This window comes from Trifolium pratense, linkage group LG3 (genome assembly GCF_020283565.1).
Source record: "Trifolium pratense cultivar HEN17-A07 linkage group LG3, ARS_RC_1.1, whole genome shotgun sequence".
Lineage (NCBI taxonomy): Eukaryota > Viridiplantae > Streptophyta > Magnoliopsida > Fabales > Fabaceae > Trifolium > Trifolium pratense.
This window is the reverse complement of record NC_060061.1, coordinates 5,852,318-5,872,400: the sequence shown is the minus strand read 5'-3', so window position 1 is coordinate 5,872,400 and position 20,083 is coordinate 5,852,318. Positions and strand designations below refer to the sequence as shown.

Here is a 20,083-nt window from a genome sequence, read left to right as displayed (position 1 = left end):
AATAAAGTTCTCGAGGAGATTAGGATGTCAATTTTGTTTTTTTTTTTTTTTTATATTTAGTCATCATATTAACTTATCATGATTATTAAATTTTAAAATGAAATTTAACACAATGACAATTGTTTCTAATCGATAGTCCTATTTTGTTGTCAATTCTCCTTCGTAATTATATTAATTGCTTTCTACAAATTATAATAGTTATTAGATTAAGTATAATAAATGAATAGGATTTGATGTCAAATAATATTTGACATCGGGTGTCAACAACAAATTCGACTCATAAATAATAGTAGTATAACGGTGTTGGATATAATCTATCATGTTTTATTTTGTTTGTGGAGTAATAGGCAACAACAGAGCTCTTGCGAGCTGTTGCACCCCTCAAACAAAAACTTGTTATATTTTCTAGAAAGTATATTAGTAGTATTAAAAGTAAAATTATGGAACAAAGGATTGTAAATGACAACACAAATGGAACAAGTACTTATGTAAACAATTAAAGACATAATTGGGGGTTTAGCGATTGTTGCCAAGAATAGTCTTCCGGAATCACATTGCAAGTCTTGAAGTTGGCCATATATCCACAATCCACGGTCTTTCAGACACAACCAACGACTTCTCATCCGGGAATTCTTCTTTCACTTAACTTTTTATTTTGTCACCTGGGTATTTTCTAATCAAGATAAGTGGTCCGCTAACACACTCTCGTCCTAGATCACAAGATCAAACTATTGTAATAAAAGGATCCATAATTTAACGTGTTCACTAAAATTGTTACAAATAAAATAAACCATTTGTAATGTTAGACTTTTTTTATTGGGGGGCGTTTGTTTCAGAGATTATAAATATATTCCTGGGAATCTTAAGATGGAAATAATAATTCCCATGTTTGTTACAATGGAAATAAAAATTGTTCCTGGGAAATAATTATACCCGGGAAATCATTTTTGTCTATGGTTCCTTGCTTTCTAATCCCCCCTAATTGAGGTGGGAAACTTTTATTCCCAAGTAATTTGAGCGGTTAGTGTAAAAATAGTGGGTACCCCCACTAACTTACACATGATATCACCTTTTAAAAAAATATAACTGTCAAAATATATATTAAAAATAAAATATATTAATTATTTTTAAGAATGTAAAATAAAGATTCCTGGTAACTAACAATTCTACCCAAACACCTTTTAAGGAAATTTATTCCTGGGATAGATATTCCTAGGAAACTTATTCCTGGATTTAACTTTTTATACCGTGAAACAAACGCCCCCTTGTATTTATTATAGAATACGGTTTTGATGTTTCTACCCCAATACTTTCTTGGAATTTTAGTTGTTTTCCTATATAAAGGTAAGTGTATTATTGTAGTGTATTATCGCTTTAAGAATTACTAACGTGTATGGCAAATTTTACTTTATCGTTAGTAATCTAACAATAATCTTTTCCTTTTGCGGCTTATCTCATTTGTAGGTTACTCTCTCTTTGTAACTCAACTATCAACAATATCATTAATTGTTGCGTCATAAATATATGATGAAAGTCCAATTCAAAAAATTAATTCAAGGAAAACATCATAACTTAAAAAATACTCCCTCCATGACAATATATAAGCAAAAATCATTTTTTTAGATTTATTACATATTCAATATATATGGTCTATATTATAGGTCAGATACATTAATTATGCAATGAATCTAAAAAAATGATTTTTGCTTATATATTGTCACAGAGGGAGTAGTGATATTTGTATTTTGTACACCAAAATTTGGGACAACTTTTTTTCCTTCTACTTTTGGGGCATATATCATTTCTCTAACTTAAATACAACATTAAATTTTCTAAAAGGAGGAGAGAGAGTAAAAATATAATGAGAGAGTATGAAAGAAAAAATTGTCTAAAAATTGTTCAAAATTTGTTGTACAAATATCATTTTTCTAACTTAAATACAACATTAAATTTTCTTATCTGATATGTTAAATAAGTTTAGATCACATCTTAAAAACTAACTCAAAAAATTTAGAAACTTGAGTAATATATGAAACTCCAAATAAACTACAAACAATTTAACATAATATATTATTATCATTATGATTATGTACTCCTCATTTTCATTTTTATTATGGCAGTATACTAGTAGTTGATTCATAAGGTGGGACAATAATATCTTGGATATCAAATTGTGCCGTCCGTGGCCCAATTGGCAAGTTGGAAGAAAATGCATCAAACCATACTCATAGTCATAGTCATAGTCATAACATAGGAGAAAATACTATGCATTGTAACTTGTAAAGTTAGCAGCCAATATGGGCACAGTTACCTATACTAAAGTCGTATAAAATACCTGCAAGTGGCACAAAAACAAATACAACTTACATCAGAAATTCAGAATCATACTACTTTGGTTGGTGCGTGCAGATACAACACCACTTGCATAACACGTGACATGGAATTCAGCAGCATGACTATTGGCTGCAACTCTGCAACTGCACGGGACGGGAGTACCACAGATTCCATGTACAGTATCCCATACTACAGCTGAGAGGTCACACAATGTTTTGCTTTGAAGAAGAAGATATACTGACATCATTTGTTTCCAACTTTGCATCTCTTTCCCTTTCAGTAAAAGCTTTCCAATTTGGAAATCTCAGGCATACAAGTTGATCAAGTGGCTTCAAAGTGAAAATTGCTTTTAGAACATGAATGAAGTTTTATACACAACACTTTGTAAAAAGATGGTTGACATCTAAAATGAGACGAAGGAGTAACCAGCATGCATAGAGTTTACCACCAAATGCAAAGAATCTTCTAATTCAAAGAGTAAAAACATGATACTTAGAGGTTAACATCTTAAATAAATAAGTTATTTTTTTTAAAAAAAATCTTAAATAAGTCACAAATACTTTGAGAGATTAATCTCCTTCTACAATTTTGCAAAAATACTTAGTCTATGTTTGATATTATGGTGGATTTGTCAAAATCATGGTAACACTGATTTTTTTTAAGTTACAAAATATAACTTCTATAAAATTACAGTGGATAACCGTGATTCTGACGTATCCGCCGTGATACAAACATAGCTTGTTTAACAACGAAAGAAAATATGCCTATATTGGCAGCAAGACAGACACGTTTGGTACAAAAGATTCCTATGCATCTATTTCAAAATTATAACAATATTATCTTATGATTTACTGTATTTTGAAAAAATATCTCAAAGATATGATAATAATACTGCACCAACAGATTCTTATGATGCATGTATGTCAGTGTATGAGTTTTTTTAACCAGAATTTATAAATTTATTTTTGAGAAATCTGTTTGTCCCTTTTTATGATCTTCATATTTCAATTGTATTATATTACTTTATTAATATATATTTAATTATATGATATAAAGATAAAATTCCTATCTCAAATTCTAAAATATTTAACACAGTAATTGGCTGCGATAATCTGAAGATTCATTCTGAGAGGGTCATGCTAAGAGGAATATACCAAACAAACCTACCATTCCAATAATTTGCTTGTATATATAGTACAACTTTGTCAATGTGCACAATTAAATTATTTTTAAACCATGCATTAGTTATTTTTCGCTGTTAAATCAATAAATCTCATCATATTTCATTTAATTTAATAGTGAAACTTATTAATCCAACTATAAAAATAACATCATGCATGGCGCAAGAAAGAAAATAGTTGCAGGAAAGAAAATAGTTTCTCTAACAGGATCTTTTCAATTATACCAATCAAATATTACCGCATATTCATCAGATATAGACAAGTCCCTGATTTTTATAATATACAATTGCAAGAATCCATTACACATACATTTGATCATTGTACCTTAATAATTAGGTACTGTTCTAGCATGCACTGCTATCTACAATAATAACCTACTACCTGCTTACTAAAGAATCATCATAAGTTTAAAGAAGCTATTTCATCAAATCTAAAAAGACAAATCCATTCCAAAGACTATGCAACAGCATTGATGGCAATAAATTTCTTGACCGCGTAAATATCACACCCATGACCATCCCAAGAAATATAAGCGGCAACATTCTCTGTATGTTAAAATGTGCAAGCGCAAACGCAACTGAGCTTATCAGTATCGCACACCATACAGGCATATATTTGGTAAGAGATGGGAGTAGAAAACCGCGGAAAACTATTTCCTCCCACACAGGAGCGCAGACCGTTACTACAATTGCATACAATAACATAGCCACAGGATCCCTTGCTTTTATTGACTGTTCAACGCTTGAAAGGGTGATCTGTGTTGATGGTAAGATAGGTAGTATGTCAAGGTTGAACTGAGAGAGCCGATTGACAAGAGGAAACATGAGGCACCCCATGACGACATCTAAATGCCATTTCCCTTCGGGGCTAAACTTGAACCAGTCGGGTGGAAGGGGACGAAACCGAGAGAGGCAGCGGACAAGAATTGCAATTCCAGCTAGTCCTTCGGTTACATCAGTGACGAGGCTAAATAGTGCCTGTCCTCTAAATGTCAAAGAATCCTTGCTAAAGCCAGTTATATGGGCTGCAAAAGGAATCATCCAAGATCCTATGAACCAAAATGCTGATGTCCAAAGAAGCATAACCTGCATCATAGGTTGCACGAATTACGGCCTCATGTTGAGCGTTTATTGTTCAGAATTTTAACTCTGATCAATTTGGGATACCATACCACATCTACCATAAATTTTAACTGTGAGGAATTGATAAACAAAACAGAAATTTTACATAATTATACTATTTTGATCAAACTTTAGAGAACCGCTTACTTTTAATATTGTGATTGCCGACCATGGTACAACCCATCGTTTACCAATCCCATTGAATACTTCATTTGCAGCCTGCAAGGAAATAGAGCTTTTAGGTGAAGAGATTCATACAAGATAAACATTTAATGTATATATTTTACTTGAGATTAACGATATGCAATTAATATTTAATAATACCACTCCATCAACCATTGACAGAGTGTTGCATGTTTCCACCTTTGAAGATGCAAAGAAAATTTAAAACTTGATATATTTTAACTGAGAAACAAGATGACGCAAATGCAGTAAAATCAATAATGCATAATTTAAAGATGTGTCATCTCAATATTTGGATTCAGCTTCAAATCTATTTAAAATTCAGTTATTCCATATCATAATAACATATGTTTCTTATGTTTCAATCCTCAAGGAAATCTAGGAATTTGACAGGATCAACTGGTAATTGAGAAGGAAGAAACGGAAATTCACACAGAACAGAAAAAGGAATCCTTTATTGATGGGTCTTGGTCAATGGTGACACTAACACTTAGAACATATACTATTAGGGATGGTTCAAGATCACTTCAACTCTAACTTTTGACTACTGACCCTATCTCCTACTTATAGACATCACCTTCTGGCCCTTTTAACTGACTAACTAACGGCTAAATAAAGGTTTATCATCAGAATTAGAATTTTCACATTCCCAAATCTTTGGGTGGTATTTGGGCCGAGATTTATAACATCGCCTGCTACTGAATTTGTTTTAGCCTATGTTTGAATTGATAGGAGGAAGAGGAAAGCAATGATAATTGATTATGTAAAACAGGAACAGATCAAATGAAACCCGGCGGATCGCATTTGATCCAATACCATTATTTTTCTTCTCTTCAACTGGAGATATGCGATGGAAACATTTTTTATCCATTCCATAAAATAAATAAAAAATCAATCAAATGGTGACTTAATTTTGTACATTCCACCCTATACTATCACATCCAGTTCCAATTCTTCTAACCATAAAAAATAAAAACAATACCTTAATAGCAGGTTTTCCTGGTGGGTTTAGTAATACAAACAATGAGATTTGGTTTTATTTCTATATCTTACAGGAAAAGTAAAAGTTATAGGTCCATATAAACACCTGCAGTGCTTTTTTCAAATAGAATGATCGTTTGTATGTAGACAGAAAATTGCATTCATCTTGGTTGTGTGATGATGTAGCCAAAAACTGTGATTTCTCTCGCATCAAAATCCTGAGTCATTATACGATTTGTCCTTAAATTAAAATGATAATCCTAATAATACAGGTACCAATCTCAGCAATTAAACAGTCATCCATCTGTGACCCTAAAACCACCTATTATCCTCTGCATCTGCAAGTCACTCTAACCTTCACATACATCCATTAAATCTTCAATCAGTCTATAATCTGAATGGACTGAATTCATCTATAATATACCATTAACTCATCTGAGAAAACCTATATCTTGAATCTACATGCTCCTTTGATTCCATTAATTCTTTAATGACCAAATAGGAACAGATATTTACTTTGAAGTCTGTACAGCTACAATCAAATATCTGGTATGACAAAGGAAACCAAATTCTAGTTTCTTTCCATCAATCCACCAGTTCAAATAGACACGCGGATATTCACTTAATACATTGTTCCCCACATTGTCCCATACCCAGTAATTCCTATGATTGACTGCAGTAGCACTTGATTGACAAAGTCTGTTCGCGAACTAATACTATAATACAAATACCTAATTATCAAGAAGTGTTTAAATCAAATCATGTAAGTTTTCACTAAACAGCAGACATTACCAAATAACTTTCACTAAACAGCAGACATCACCAAATAACTGCATAGCTCATATTTTAGAACACCATCCTAAAATGAACGTGGCAGGGATAAAAATATGCATATTTCAATTTTGCTCAGAAGAGCCCATATTCATTGATAATGATTACAAATATTTACATCTCGAACAAATACATCAGCATAGAAAACAGAAAACCACTTGTTTATAAACATAAGCAAAAGACTTACGACCTTCGGAAGGATTGACCACCAGTCTCTTCTTTTGGTGACATCAGGGTCCTTGGATTCAGACTGCACCAATTCCTCAAGAAGACAGTGGTCTATAATCTCAGGTTTGGGCGTTTCCGGAGAATGTTGCTCTTCATGCCTAAAGCACAAAATACTCAATTTCTGCAATTAAAACATCAAAGCAAAACTTAAAACACGTATTTGTCAAAAAATAATTCACTTGAACACATATCATTATATGTATGTACCAAAAACTCGCCGTGAATTTGACAGAATCACGGTGAGACACTGTAATTTTGCAAAAGCTGCACTTCGGAGCTTCAACAAAATCACACTGCAGCCACCGTGATTTCATCAAACCCACGGTGGTTCCAAACATACACTTGCCACACCACTTTCACTAATAATCACACAAGTAAACTAATAAAGAACTTAAACACTACACAAAACAACCAAAGCCTTAAATAAAGGTTTGAGATTCTAAGGTTCATTTGGGATAAAGGTAAGAACTTTTAAAACCCTTTTCTTTTTACTCAGCAATTAAATTAAAAAATTTATAAATTTTTTAAAGCAATCCATAACACAAATAATTATAAAATAAAAAAAATAAAAAAAACATAAAATAAAAGTTGTTGGAAGTAGTTGGAGAAAAAACATAAAAGGAAACATACGTTGTTTGGAGGATTGATACGAGAATTAGAGATCCGAATAGTGGTTGTTGTAGGAAAAGGACGGAGTGTCGGGGTACGAGGAAAAGGTTTAATTGGAAGAAAAGATTGACGAGAAAAAAGAGAGTGAGAAGAAGAGGTAAACAACATTTATGAATCGATGATTAATTGTGAGACGAACGAAGTAAACACATCAATCAAGGGAATGTGATTTGAAGATGATGTTCCTTCCTCCACTTCTGGTTCTAGTCCCTTCCATATACGACAACTATTTTTGCAACTTTTGTAAAAACAAATTATAACTAATTACGTAATTAGTAGTATTTATTATATTAAATTAAATATATTCCTACTCCTAGGTTTTGTCATGAAACGTGAAGCGATGTTACTGGGATTGATTTTGTATTTTCAATGAAATTGTGAGGCAGAAAATTTAGGAGGGTTGTGTTAATTTGGATTTGAAGTCGCAAGAACACAAGGCAGGACAAATCCCACGGGTTATGTTATGGTGAAGAAGGGATGGGGGTTGGGTGGGTAAAAGCATCTAAGGTAGGGGGTAGGTAAAATGATTCCATGGCCGGAGGAACAAACTAATTCATCACTTCAATATTAGTAATTAATTTACACTATATTTTTATGATTTAAAATATAATTTTATTATTAATACCAAAAAAATATATAATTTTATTATTAGGGGTTAAATATGTTTTACGTCACTATAAAATTAGTGAATTTTAATTTTATCATATAAGAAAATCACATGTTTTAATCTAAAAAAAATAAAAAAAATGTTTTGTAGGAGTATCGTTCATAAATCTTAACTCAACTAATAATATAATATTATTATTATGTTAGACGTTTTCACTCGAATTCGAATTCAGGGCCTCACAGGTGTATGTATGAATTTTAACTGTGTTTGCCGTTTTATCTACAACTTACAAGAAAGAAGAGAAAAAAAAGACTTGAAGGGAGGATCCAACAATTAATTGATTCAAGTGATAACAAAATTTGAGTCTCATAAACAAGTGATCATGAGCTCAATTCCCGACTCTTTAAGTATGAACAAAAAATTGGTGGTTTCCTAACGCATCACTAAATAATTTAAATAGTCGAAAGATACACATCAGTTGCCTTAGAAGTAAAGACAAAAAATTTAGACTTAAAACATTGAAAGACTTTTATTTAAGAAAGAATTTAAAAAAACTAAAAGTGATAATATATTTATAGAGACCAAAAGTTATAGTTACTTACATTTACTTTTAGACATTTTAATCTCCAATATAGATATTAAATTTTCTTAAAATTGGATGAAGTAGATAGTAGGTAACTCACCTGATTTGAGCTAAAGGTTAAAAGAGTTTAAACACGACAAACTAAAAAATACTTGCCAAACATCGTATATTCCAAAAACATTTGTCTTCCATCTTTTTCTTTCATGCTTTATACTTGTTTTTAAAAGGTTACTGTTACAGGAAAAAAGTTCAATATTACTAATTTGTTCTTCATAATTTGCTTTTGCGATTTAACTGTCTATTTTTTAGTTTCGATTAAATTTATCTGTTTTTATGTTGTCCTTTTGTTATTTCCTTACACACAAACAAAATTTCAATTTCAAAGATTGAGTTTTGCTATACAAAAAGGTTTAACGGGGTTCATGTATAATTATATTATTGACAAAATTTATTTTGCATTGTTATGTTTCTTGTCCATAATTTATGGTTAAACTAGACATCTTAATCATTATAACTAATAGACCGCAGTTGATAAAATCTGTATTTTTGTAGAAGTGGTCCAATACAATTCCAGCTAAACAATAGGATAGAATGTCTGACAGTACAGAGTAAAGAAGAAACACCTAAAAAATAAATAAAAGCTAGTTGAAGTAAACTAGCAAAGCCAATTAACCTGAAATATGAATTTTGTAGTTGCCAAAATAAATAGATAAAAAATTCAAATACCATCTGGATGCTGCTGGGACATGTGACAGGTATATAGTTCATGTATAACTTTTCATTCTTTCTATTACAAATCATTTCCTAGTTTCGTTGACGCTGAAGACGATTGCAAAAATGACCAAAGAAATTTCCATACAAGTACAAAGGTAGCATTAGAATTGCATACATGAAAAGTTTTTTAACAATACTAGACTCAAGACAGACGAGACTCGAATTAGTAATTCACATACTGTCAGCGCCATCATAAAGTCAAAAAAGTCTTGGCAATTATATGCGGCTCTTTCTTCCAACATGCCAAGAGGAGATTTTTGAATGACATATATATCAGTTGAATATACCAAATTAGCATAATCTTGTGGGTCGAGGAAGCCGAGGTGGCATTTTTCTGGCTTGCATGAATCACATCCCCAGTCACGATATTTTCAGCATCTTAATGCTAGACATGGTAATTCATTCCTACCTTAATCAGACAAGTCTGGGGAATATTTAGTCCAACAGCAGGGGAGCGGCAATTTTTTCGAAGAAAAGAGTAGAGGTTTACAGCAAACTTCTTAACAAAGGAAGAGTTCCACTTGGCCTTTACATGAGAATGGCCTATTACATATGCTACTCCAGCACGCTTGGCTTCCACAAGTTCCATGAGCTCTTCCTTGACATGTGGATCTCTATATATTGTATTTAGAACCTCAAATTTAATCCGCCGTCTAGTGTTGTTGAGTTCCGGTGATTCCTGCTCATACATGGCCTGCAGCTTCTTCAATGTCGGAGATTTACTGCTACTAACAGTCAAAGCTCCGGGAAGATTATTACTGTCGCTTTCTTCAACACCAGCAGATTCTGACATTCGCAATCTTGTTCCAAACTTCCCAGACGTCCTAACGACCGCCATACGGCCATCTCCACTACCATCTAGGTTTCCAGAACAACCTTCAGCTTCCAATTGAATGAATTCTGCTATGCTCATCACCAATTCATTTTCAAAATCAATTTCATGGCTATAAACATCTTTGTAACCATGTCGAACAATGCACCGATACAACCGATAGGATTTCGGACCAATTCGGCCAATGAGATAACGTTCTGCTTGGGGCACAGAAGGCACAGGCAAAGTCTTAATACAAACAAAAACAACCACTTGGTAGAAAGCTGGTAGATTTGTCAAGAAATGAGTGAAACTGGCAGGGACTCCAGTAGCCAATTCGGTATAGATAAGGCCCATCCCTGGGACCCTAACAATCCCAAGACTAGGACCCAATGTAAGGATCCCCCTCATTGAAACTTTGCTATGCATATCAAAGAAATACTTTTTTCTAGAACCATAATGCCACACATACATAACAACCATGAAGACTGCAGAGAGCACAATTGGAAGCCAGCCACCATTTGGGATTTTCATGCAATAAGATGAAAGAAAGAGGACCTCTATCGAACCAAAGAATAAGAGAAATGCCACAGCAACTATAAGACTTCGATGCCATACAAGATGGATGACAAGTGAAGTCAACCATGTAGTCACAAATCCCACAATCAGACATGCAATCCCTGCAATTAAGATGATGTCATTAGTAATCATCTTCCGAAATACAGTAGCGAGTGATAAAGTTATCCAGAAATTAGAAGAAAAAAATCTATCAAGATCAATTGACCATCTACGTTACATGATAAGCCATTTTAAAACAATTAAATTTTCATCCACTATTAGTGTATCTCTTTTACATTAGCATGAGTAACATCCAATAATGTGCCGCCACATCGTTCACAGAATTTGAACTCTTTAGTCACCTTTTATCAGTCAACTCTTTTAATGATGTGAAAACATGTCATATATGATTTTGTATGAAAGTCTTCACCGGATAGTAAATAAAAAATTATGGCATTATGCTGATTCTAACTTTTAATAACTTTGTTACTATTTCTAAACAGATGGCTGTGGCATGACATGGTTCACCGAGTGTTTCACAATTAATGATGTTTTTCATTTTATACCCTTACAAAACAAAAACAAAATGCATTAAATTAGTTTTAGTTTTGTTAAATAAATTAAGGGTAAAAGGATCTAAACTCATCAAACTTCATTATTTCTTAATGTATGTCAAAACCTAAAAGGACCAAAGATTGGGGATGGAGGGGGTAATATATAAGAGAATGCAATTCTGTGTTAAAAAGTTCATATACATTCATCCCTAAATATAGGACCTCATTGACTAAATCATAGGAATTAAGAAAGTTGGGAGTAATAATAAATTTGTTAATAGTTGATATTGTTTTAAGAAGTTTATTCTACATGAGAGAGAGATTATTTTATGTTCCCATTCTAGTATTTATTGTAAATTATAGAAAAAGAGATAAAATAATTAGGGGTATGTTGGTAAAGAAATAATTAATGTAGTTGAAAATTCAAAGAGGGTCTTATAGAAAGGGACAAAATAATTGTCAAGAGGGTCCTATTTTTAGGGGCAGAGGTAGTATTAAATAGCCAATAAGATAAAACTAAATTATGAAGACCCATGAACTCTTAATAAGGATTTTAAATACCATTGTAACACAGCTTACCATAAGCATATCCTATATGGATCGTGTTTTCAAACCCAACTGTCACAACCAAGCTGATTACCATAAGAATCCAGTTTATCTCTGGTATATATGTCTGACCATTAATCCACCTTCTGGAATGTATTGCCTTAATACGAGGGAAACATTCAAATGCATGGCATTGTTGGACAATTGAGAATGTCGAAGAGATGACAGCCTGACTTGCAACTATTGCTGCCAAAGCAGCCACCACAAATACCGGCCAAAAGAGGACATCTACAAAATGACAAAAACATCACTGCATTCTCATTTATTTATTTTTTATATTAATCACTAGATTCTCATTGAAAACATATTCTGGACGTTGTTGTCAGCTCAACTATTTTGCTTTATAATACTACTAGAGTAATATTTTTTGCATATAACTGACCAAAATGCTAACGGACTAGAGTAATATTTTTTGCATACAACTGACCAAAATGCTAACGGGTTATGTTATTCCACTGATGGCATATAGCACACACCAGCATGCAAAGTTGATGGGTTAGTTGGTTGACAAGTGAATTTGACTAGTTATTCAGGATGTTAGTTACAGGGAGAGAGCATAGGCAATAAATAATGGGGGCGGATTAGAGGGGGCTCAATTTGTATTGAGTGTGAAATAATTGGAGATGTCTGGATCTCTCAAATGTCCAGGGAATTTACATTCTTTCTGCACATTCTTCATATTCTTAATGCTGCCCCAACATTGGTGAATGAGTTGGATTGGGGTTCGTAAAAAACTACAATTTTTTATTTCTGATCCAGTTCATATCAGAAGCTAAGGACTAAAAATCTAGGAATTGTTTGAGTGGTTCTTTTAATGAAAACAAATTGCTAGAAAAAGCGCAAGAAGGTTTGTAGGTATAAAGCAACTAATTGGCTAGACTTTGTCACAATACTTTTATGCCCACCAACTATGGTGGTCCAAGTATTACATGCTGAGTATTTGATAACAATGAAAATTTGTATCAATAATCAGGTCTTCCCATTTGTTTGCCAAATTATATTGAAAAGATAATAATGTACAATAATTTCATAAAAACTCATGCTCAAAATATAAGATATTTCCCCCACTTATTTTATCACAAAACGTATTTCATCAGGAACATGTATACAAAATAATAAAAGTAACAATACTTAGAATGTTGCAACTACCTCTGGAGCCCATTCCTAAGATCAATTACATTCAAGTGAAAGTTTGGGTATTGGTTAGAAAAGAAAAGTGATCATACTGAGTAGGTTTTCCAAATCTATCAGTCATGCACACAATCTAATCCATAAATCATTACAATTTACAACAATATAAAACCTTAACCAATAAATGATAGATAACCAATAATTGGTAGATTTGTTAGAATATGTACGAGAAACTGACTTAATGTTAAAGGGTATAAAAATATAAAGGTTATGGTTCAATGAAAAATATGCAGTGGGTAATAGTAATACATCCATCCCAAATATATTTCACCACTAAAATATTCCTGTTAGATAAGGAAACCTCAACGGTTAAAATTATCTATCAAATCTCTCCCTTATAAATTGGCTGAACATTGCCAGAACCTGAATGTAATAGTGTTCATAATTATCAACTTGGGATACAGTGAGTGGAAAGCTAATACTTCAAATTCACAGCATTAATGGGTAACAAAATATATGATTCTTTGACAAATCTAAAATTATCACTAAGTTCAATACTTTACCGCTAAATAATTCCAGAGACATCTGGACTAATAAAATTGGCCAAGTTACAACACAGAAGATTCAAAACAAAAGCATTCACTGGCTATTTTTCCATCTTTTAAATGCAAACAACGGTGTTCCGTGTCTTTCAGAAATCAACATGACCTATCAGACAATTTTTATTCATAGCATTTATATTAGCTGACCTGGAATAGAAGCATAAAAGCTTATAGGTACTGCGGATAAATTCTTCGATAGAAAAGCAGCCTGCCCCATGTATTGAAGAATTAGACATGGGTAAATGACACAAGAAAATGCAACCTGCATGTTAACAAGGATACAACCCTAAAGTTAAAACAATCATTTTTGAGAAAACAAAATTAAAAATGTTGAGGCATTCTGTTTAAAATGAGGAATCATGATTATATGCCAAGATCATGGATGAAGGTGAATTATATATTGCACTTTCTCAAACTGGCAAGTCAATTCAACATTTGACATAATAAAGGTTGTAATGCCTGTGCATTGTCTAGACGTATACTCTAAAATAAAGGTTTGACTTCTATGGTACTAAATTAATAATGTAAAATTGTGTAATACAAATTAATATGCATTACTGAATCAACTGCTAAAATTAATTCACTTAAAATGTGGTAACTCCATGATATCAAAAAAAAAAAAAATGTGGTAACTTCCCATGGTTTCATACCACAATTTAATTCTTCCACATATAACAGACACATCTAACATGTCCAGGTCTGAAAAGTATAGCATAACTAGGTATACACACTGAGTCACTAACAAAAGGAAAGTTCCATCACCCTAAAAGAAACCGGCAGTCATAATGCTAACCAATCTCAGGTATCTATTTGTAGGGTACACATTCATGAATTGAACATCGCCATTAAATTCTGAAATTGAAATTCTACTTAATACTTATTAAGCGCACCTACCCTTACAGGGGTTTGTTTGTAGTACCCAAGGTCTGTAAACATAGCTTCAGTCCCTGAAGTTATGCAAGAAAAACATAATTATTTGGTAAGAATATCGCTCAAACCGAAGTTGAAATTTAAAAGAGACACAGACCTGTAACACACAAAAATACGCCTCCAAGATTAGTCCAACCATCTTTTCCTGTAACCGAAAAGAATTTGTATATATAATATGGAGAAAGAGCCTGATATATTCTTGGATTCCACTTGATGACATTGTAAATGCCAATCATGAAAATAGACAGTAACCATAGGATGATTATGGGAGGAAACATGAAGGCGACCGTGTGGGAGCCACGGTGTTGCAGAACAAATATTGCAACCAGTAGAACACAAGAAATAAGAGGCACCATACCTGCATAGTGAATAAGCATTAGTGTTAATGGAAAAATTACCTGTATTCGAAACAATAGAAACTGTGGGGAAATATTTAGTGTATGAAATTTCAGAATCAATATCCTGGTGATTTTGTTTATACTGAAGAATACTGGAAAGCAAGCATTACTGAACTTTTCGGAAACAGCTCTTCGAGTCACAAAGCAGAACCTACCCAATATACCAGGACTTTCTCTTTGAATCAATCCATGCACCAAACAGTGAGCTTGGGGTATGAGAGGATAAATAATTTAGGTTATAGACTGTAACAACTAACAAAGGTCATACATAGTGAAAATCCCATTTTCAGGAATTACCTTCCATATTTTATCTTAAAATCTAAGTTATCTCCTTTTCTATAGTCTTCGTTGATATATTAACTCATTGATTTATTTGTGTTTAGTTTATTTAAGCTTTGAGCATTGGAAAGTGTTTGGTGGAAGAATAGCATTTTTTCCACTTACTATTGTTTTTAATCTTCGCTTCGATTTTCAACCCTTCAACAGAAGAAAGAACTGCAAGATAAAGTTCTGGTCAATAGAGATACTAATAGAGCTAATATGCGGTAAACAAAAGTACAAGGCAAAACATCGATCAGATAAGTTTCTACTAGATAAAACTGATATATTTGTGAAGAGTAAAAGATGTTGCCTTACCTGAAATGGCAGGCATGAGTGCACCATAACAAATTACCATGCAAGCACCAAGTAAAACAAAACTAAGCAAAACAATTTTTGTGCTCTTGTGTTTTTCAATGAATCTTTTCAAAGATGAGGGTGATATATTTCTATTTGAGTAACCAGGTTTGCGATATGTAGAGAGCTCCTCATCAGATGCTTGATGATTAGGTAGCAAACTAAATTTTGCATTTCTGCAAAGGTGTGAATACAAAGCAACAGTCCCCCCTGCACAAGTTGAATGCATTAGCACTACTACACTTTTCTTTTCTTTTTTTTTGAACCAATTAGCACTACTACACTTAATACGTATAATAAAGGGAAATGTTTTTGAAAAAGGAGGGGGCAGGGGATCAAATCTCTTTCAGAATAATAATGAATAATCCTTACCTTCGCCATTATCATCTGCACTCAACATGAAAACAACATACTTCAACAAAGAAATAATAGAGAGAGTCCAAAAAATCAAAGAAAATGCGCCAAATATTGCATCCTCATTTTGAACATGATTCAGTCTTCCAGAAAATATACTTTGATAGACATAAAGTGGGGAGAGGCTTATGTCACCAAACAGATAGCCCAAACTCTGGTATGTCAAAAATAAAAGTGCTTTATATTGAGGTTTGCACTCCACCTGTCAATAGAAAGAAATCAGACATTATAGACTTAATATGTGTTTGGTTCAACAGTAGGTAAATTGATTTTAGTTAAACGTTTAAGGTAAAATGATTTATGTTTGGACATGTTTACGTGAAAATGAGTTGAACAATAGATTTGACAGTAAAATTTACTTTTTGAAGCAAAAGCTACAAATTCTAGCTTTTCATGTTAGAATCAATTGTAGAAAGAAAAAAAAATCAGTTCTAATTAGGAACCTCAAACATACCAAAATCAGTTTTAAGTCTTCAGGCCAAAGAGGAAATCCAATTAAACAACTATATAAAGTAAGTCATGAACACTACCAGGATAGTATATAAAGAAAGGTATTAAAAAAATCCCCTTTTCTTTTTTGTTTCCCCTGTACATGCATAGAACTTCAATAAGTTGCTCATTTTTTCATATGATGAAAAAGACTATCAGATACAGAAATGCATAATATTACATTTATCACATTCAGAAGCAGTTTCAAGTTTCTACTAACATCACATATATTCTCCACATAAAAAGTCGCATTGCAAAATACATTATATGCTCAGTGTGATCGCTTCCATACCTCATAAATTTATAAATCAAACACCGCAAAACTGTGATCCATGTTTATGTCGAGGATCGAGATTGAAACAAACGGATCTCATTTCTGTTTCACTAATTATCCTTTTGAGGGAAAAAATCGACAAAATGATAATAAATCGATAGTTACTGAATTGAACATTCATTCATACATAAGGTTTTGAATCAAAGCCATAAAAATCGAAATCTAGAAAGATTAAAAATAATTAAAATCGACTCTGAGGTTATGTTAGGGTTTGAATTGTGGAGGAAAAAAAAAACTTACCGTCGTTGATGAACCTCGTTGTATACTCGCATCGCTTGAGCTCATTGTGAAACCAACACAGAACAGAGAAGAGTTTTTTTTCGGTTTTGAGAGAGAGCGTTGAATTGAATTAGTTTAAGGGAATATTTCTTCTCCCATTGCAAACTGGCCTTTGAAAAATGCTGATAACAATTTTTTTATTTGAGGAATTTTTCCGTTACAAATTATTTGTGGTCTAACTCGACCGTCAAATGCTGCTAGGCTGGACATACAGTTTCACCCGGGTTCCAACCCAAGACTTGTTGTGTGTGAGTTTCTGATGGTAATTGTCACTTCGTCTACAAACAAAAAAAAACAATTTAAAAATGATTTATTTATTTTTTACTCAATTAACAAAAAATCTCAACAATTATTAATAAGTGTATTTTATATTTTGTTATCTTAAAAAAATTATCATCTAAGTAAATAAAATACAAATGTCGATGCTATGAAGATATGGACTTCTCCTCCTCAATTAGTTCTTACTTTGTTAGTTGACTCCTACGAGATTTTCAGGCACCCAATTGGCTAGTTTGTTTATTTTTTGCATATTTTGTAATCTTCCTCTAGTTGTGGGCTTGGACAAACATTTCCTTTTATGATAAATAACATAACTAATCCATTCTCTATCTTTATCATGATGCATAAGCATGTATGGAATTTATATTTATGAGGTGCATACTGACATTGTTGTCTCTGATTATGCTTAAGCATTGTGTCTTCCTACTTTTATCTTTTGACAAACGAATCTAATGTTGCCACTGTCACTGTGGCCAACAGGTCGGCACACCTTTTTCACCGTTACAAAAATGACAGTGTCACAGCAAATGCTCACACGGTGTATTTGCTGTATAGCATGCGCTCGAGTTATTCAGGAATTGAACTCCTCACCACTTGGTTAAAGTACTTGAGGTTTTTAACATTCAGACCAACCACGCATTCATTAACAAGGAAATTCAATTAAACAACTAAAGTAAAGCATGAACCCTACTAGAAAAGCCAATAAAGGTATCCCAAAAAGAAATAATATCGACTTTTCTTTTCTTTCCCCTGCAAATGCATAGAACTCCAATAAGTTGCTCATTTTTCATATGATGAAAAGGATAGTATCAGATACGGTGCAGAATATCACATTTATCACATTCAGAAGCAGTTTCTAGTTTCTACTAACATAGCATATAAAAATTCGCACAGCAAAATACATTATATGCTCATTGCTCAGTGTGATCGCTTCCATGCCTCATAAATTTCAAAATCAAACACATAAACTGTGATCCTGATCCATGTTTACGTCGAGGATCGAGTTCCAAACAAACAACAGATCTTAATTCAGTTTCACTCTAATCATTCATTATCCTTTTGTGGAAAATTCATTCAACAAAATGATACTTAAATCAATAGTTACTGGATCAAAACATTCTTCATATTTCATACATAAGGTTTTGAATCAAAGCCATAAAAATCGAAATCTAGAAAGACGAAAAAGAATTAGAATCAACTGTGTGATTACGTTAGGGTTTGAATTGTGGAGAAAAAAAAAAGCATACCGTTGTTGATGAACCTCGTTGTATATTCGCATCGCTAGAGCTCATAGCGAAACAGAGAAGAGTTTGTTCTTTCTTATTTTGGGTTTGAAAGAGAGAGAGCGTTGAATTGAATCAGTTAAACTGTTTAAGGGACTCTGTTTCTTCTCCCATTGTAAACTGGGTTGAATTTTGTTGTAACAAACTAACAAACGATTATTTTCCTTTTTTTTTATTTACTCAATTAACAAAATGAAACTTCCAACAATAGAAATGGCCATGGTTTCAATCCAGCTCTTCGTACCGGAGTTTTTTTTTAAAAAAAAACATGTGAAAATTTTGTATAAAAATATGAAACCTTATTACAGTATTTTTTTTCTTTCCTCGTCATTATTCGGCTCACTGAACCGCTTAATCTGATTCGATGTCAGTTCTGACATCAAATAGTTCTAACTTCCTCCCTACCAAGTCAAGCGTTAATCACTAGACCAACCGATAGTTATTACACTATATTTGTAAGGACTAGATTGAAAAAAAAAACAAAAATTATTCATAAGGATTAAAAATAAAATAAAAAAATTACATGGACTAAAAAGAAAATATGGTATATTTATAGGATAAAATCCTATTTAAACTTTATTATTTTATAATTTTTCTTATCTTTAAAATAAAATAAAAACTGGCGAGAAACTCAGATAATAATATTATATTATAATATGTAGAATTTACTATTTAATTTAGGGTTGTAATTAATTTAAATTTTTCATTTTTTTTTTGACAAAATCACTTTATCGTATATATATATTTTGTTGGGAGACTTTGGAGGCTTGTATGGCTTTGCTTCCTCAACTTGTTGGCTTATACAAATATTTCCTTTTCACATAGATAACGTAACTAATCCAATCTCTATCTTTATCATGATGCATAAGCATGAATGGAATTTGTATTTATGTGGTGCATAATGACATTGTTGTCGCTGAATATGTGTAAGCATAGTGACTTCCCACTTTTATCTTTTCACAAACGAATCTAACATTGCCACTGCCCCAGTGCCCAACAGCTCGGCACACTTTTTTCACCATTGCGAAAATGACAGTGTCTTAGTATAGTGTGTCTTCGAGTTATTCAAAGATTGAACTTCTCGCCACTTAGTTAAAGTATTCAAGTTTGCGGTATAGTGTGTTTTCGGCACACTTTTTTCACCATTGCGAAAATGACAGTGTCTTAGTCGTAGTATAGTGTATTCGAGTTATTCAAAGATTGAACTCCTCACCACTTAGTAAGAGTATTCAAGTTTGCGGTATATCG

General features: G+C 32.6%; 2 protein-coding genes across 3 annotated transcripts; both read right to left on the bottom strand.

The window, feature by feature from the left end:
• Window positions 1–3,770: 3,770 nt before the first annotated feature.
• On the bottom strand, window positions 3,771–8,083 carry LOC123918806. Its single transcript, XM_045970957.1, has 4 exons — window positions 7,490–8,083; window positions 6,822–6,980; window positions 4,784–4,855; window positions 3,771–4,600 (listed from the first exon to the last, which is right to left on the bottom strand). Exons 1-4 carry the CDS (start codon window positions 7,634–7,636, stop codon window positions 3,932–3,934), a joined length of 1,047 nt encoding a protein of 348 aa, XP_045826913.1. The 5' UTR covers window positions 7,637–8,083; the 3' UTR covers window positions 3,771–3,931.
• A 1,309-nt stretch (window positions 8,084–9,392) lies between these two features.
• Window positions 9,393–19,107, bottom strand: LOC123918804 (potassium transporter 3). 2 transcript variants are annotated; one of them, XM_045970955.1, is made up of 10 exons: window positions 18,800–19,077; window positions 17,235–17,551; window positions 16,130–16,373; window positions 15,719–15,967; window positions 15,527–15,577; window positions 14,782–15,042; window positions 14,649–14,701; window positions 13,902–14,016; window positions 11,995–12,249; window positions 9,393–10,983 (listed from the first exon to the last, which is right to left on the bottom strand). In XM_045970955.1, the coding sequence occupies exons 2-10, from the start codon at window positions 17,277–17,279 to the stop codon at window positions 9,878–9,880; spliced, it is 2,379 nt and encodes a 792-aa protein (XP_045826911.1). In that variant the 5' UTR covers window positions 17,280–17,551; window positions 18,800–19,077; the 3' UTR covers window positions 9,393–9,877. The 2 variants fall into 2 exon arrangements, with proteins under 2 accessions (XP_045826911.1, XP_045826912.1); XM_045970956.1 differs by lacking the exon at window positions 17,235–17,551 and having other exon boundaries at window positions 18,800–19,107.
• Between the last annotated feature and the right edge of the window lie 976 nt (window positions 19,108–20,083).

What these genes read in the sequence shown, in the direction of transcription:
- LOC123918806 (XM_045970957.1), bottom strand. Translation starts at nt 7,636, where the DNA reads ATGTTGTTTACCTCTTCTTCTCACTCTCTTTTTTCTCGTCAATCTTTT. An exon ending in GGTGGTCAATCCTTCCGAAG is followed by an intron (nt 4,856 to 6,821) that starts GTCGTAAGTCTT and finishes ATTTCCTTGCAG; the next exon opens with GCTGCAAATGAAGTATTCAA. An exon ending in CGGCAATCACAATATTAAAA is followed by an intron (nt 4,601 to 4,783) that starts GTAAGCGGTTCT and finishes CCTATGATGCAG; the next exon opens with GTTATGCTTCTTTGGACATC.
- LOC123918804 (XM_045970956.1), bottom strand. Translation starts at nt 18,844, where the DNA reads ATGAGCTCTAGCGATGCGAATATACAACGAGGTTCATCAACAACG. An exon ending in ACTCATGCCTGCCATTTCAG is followed by an intron (nt 15,578 to 15,718) that starts GTAAGGCAACAT and finishes TTTATCTTGCAG; the next exon opens with TTCTTTCTTCTGTTGAAGGG. An exon ending in ACAAACAAACCCCTGTAAGG is followed by an intron (nt 14,017 to 14,648) that starts GTAGGTGCGCTT and finishes GTTAACATGCAG; the next exon opens with GTTGCATTTTCTTGTGTCAT.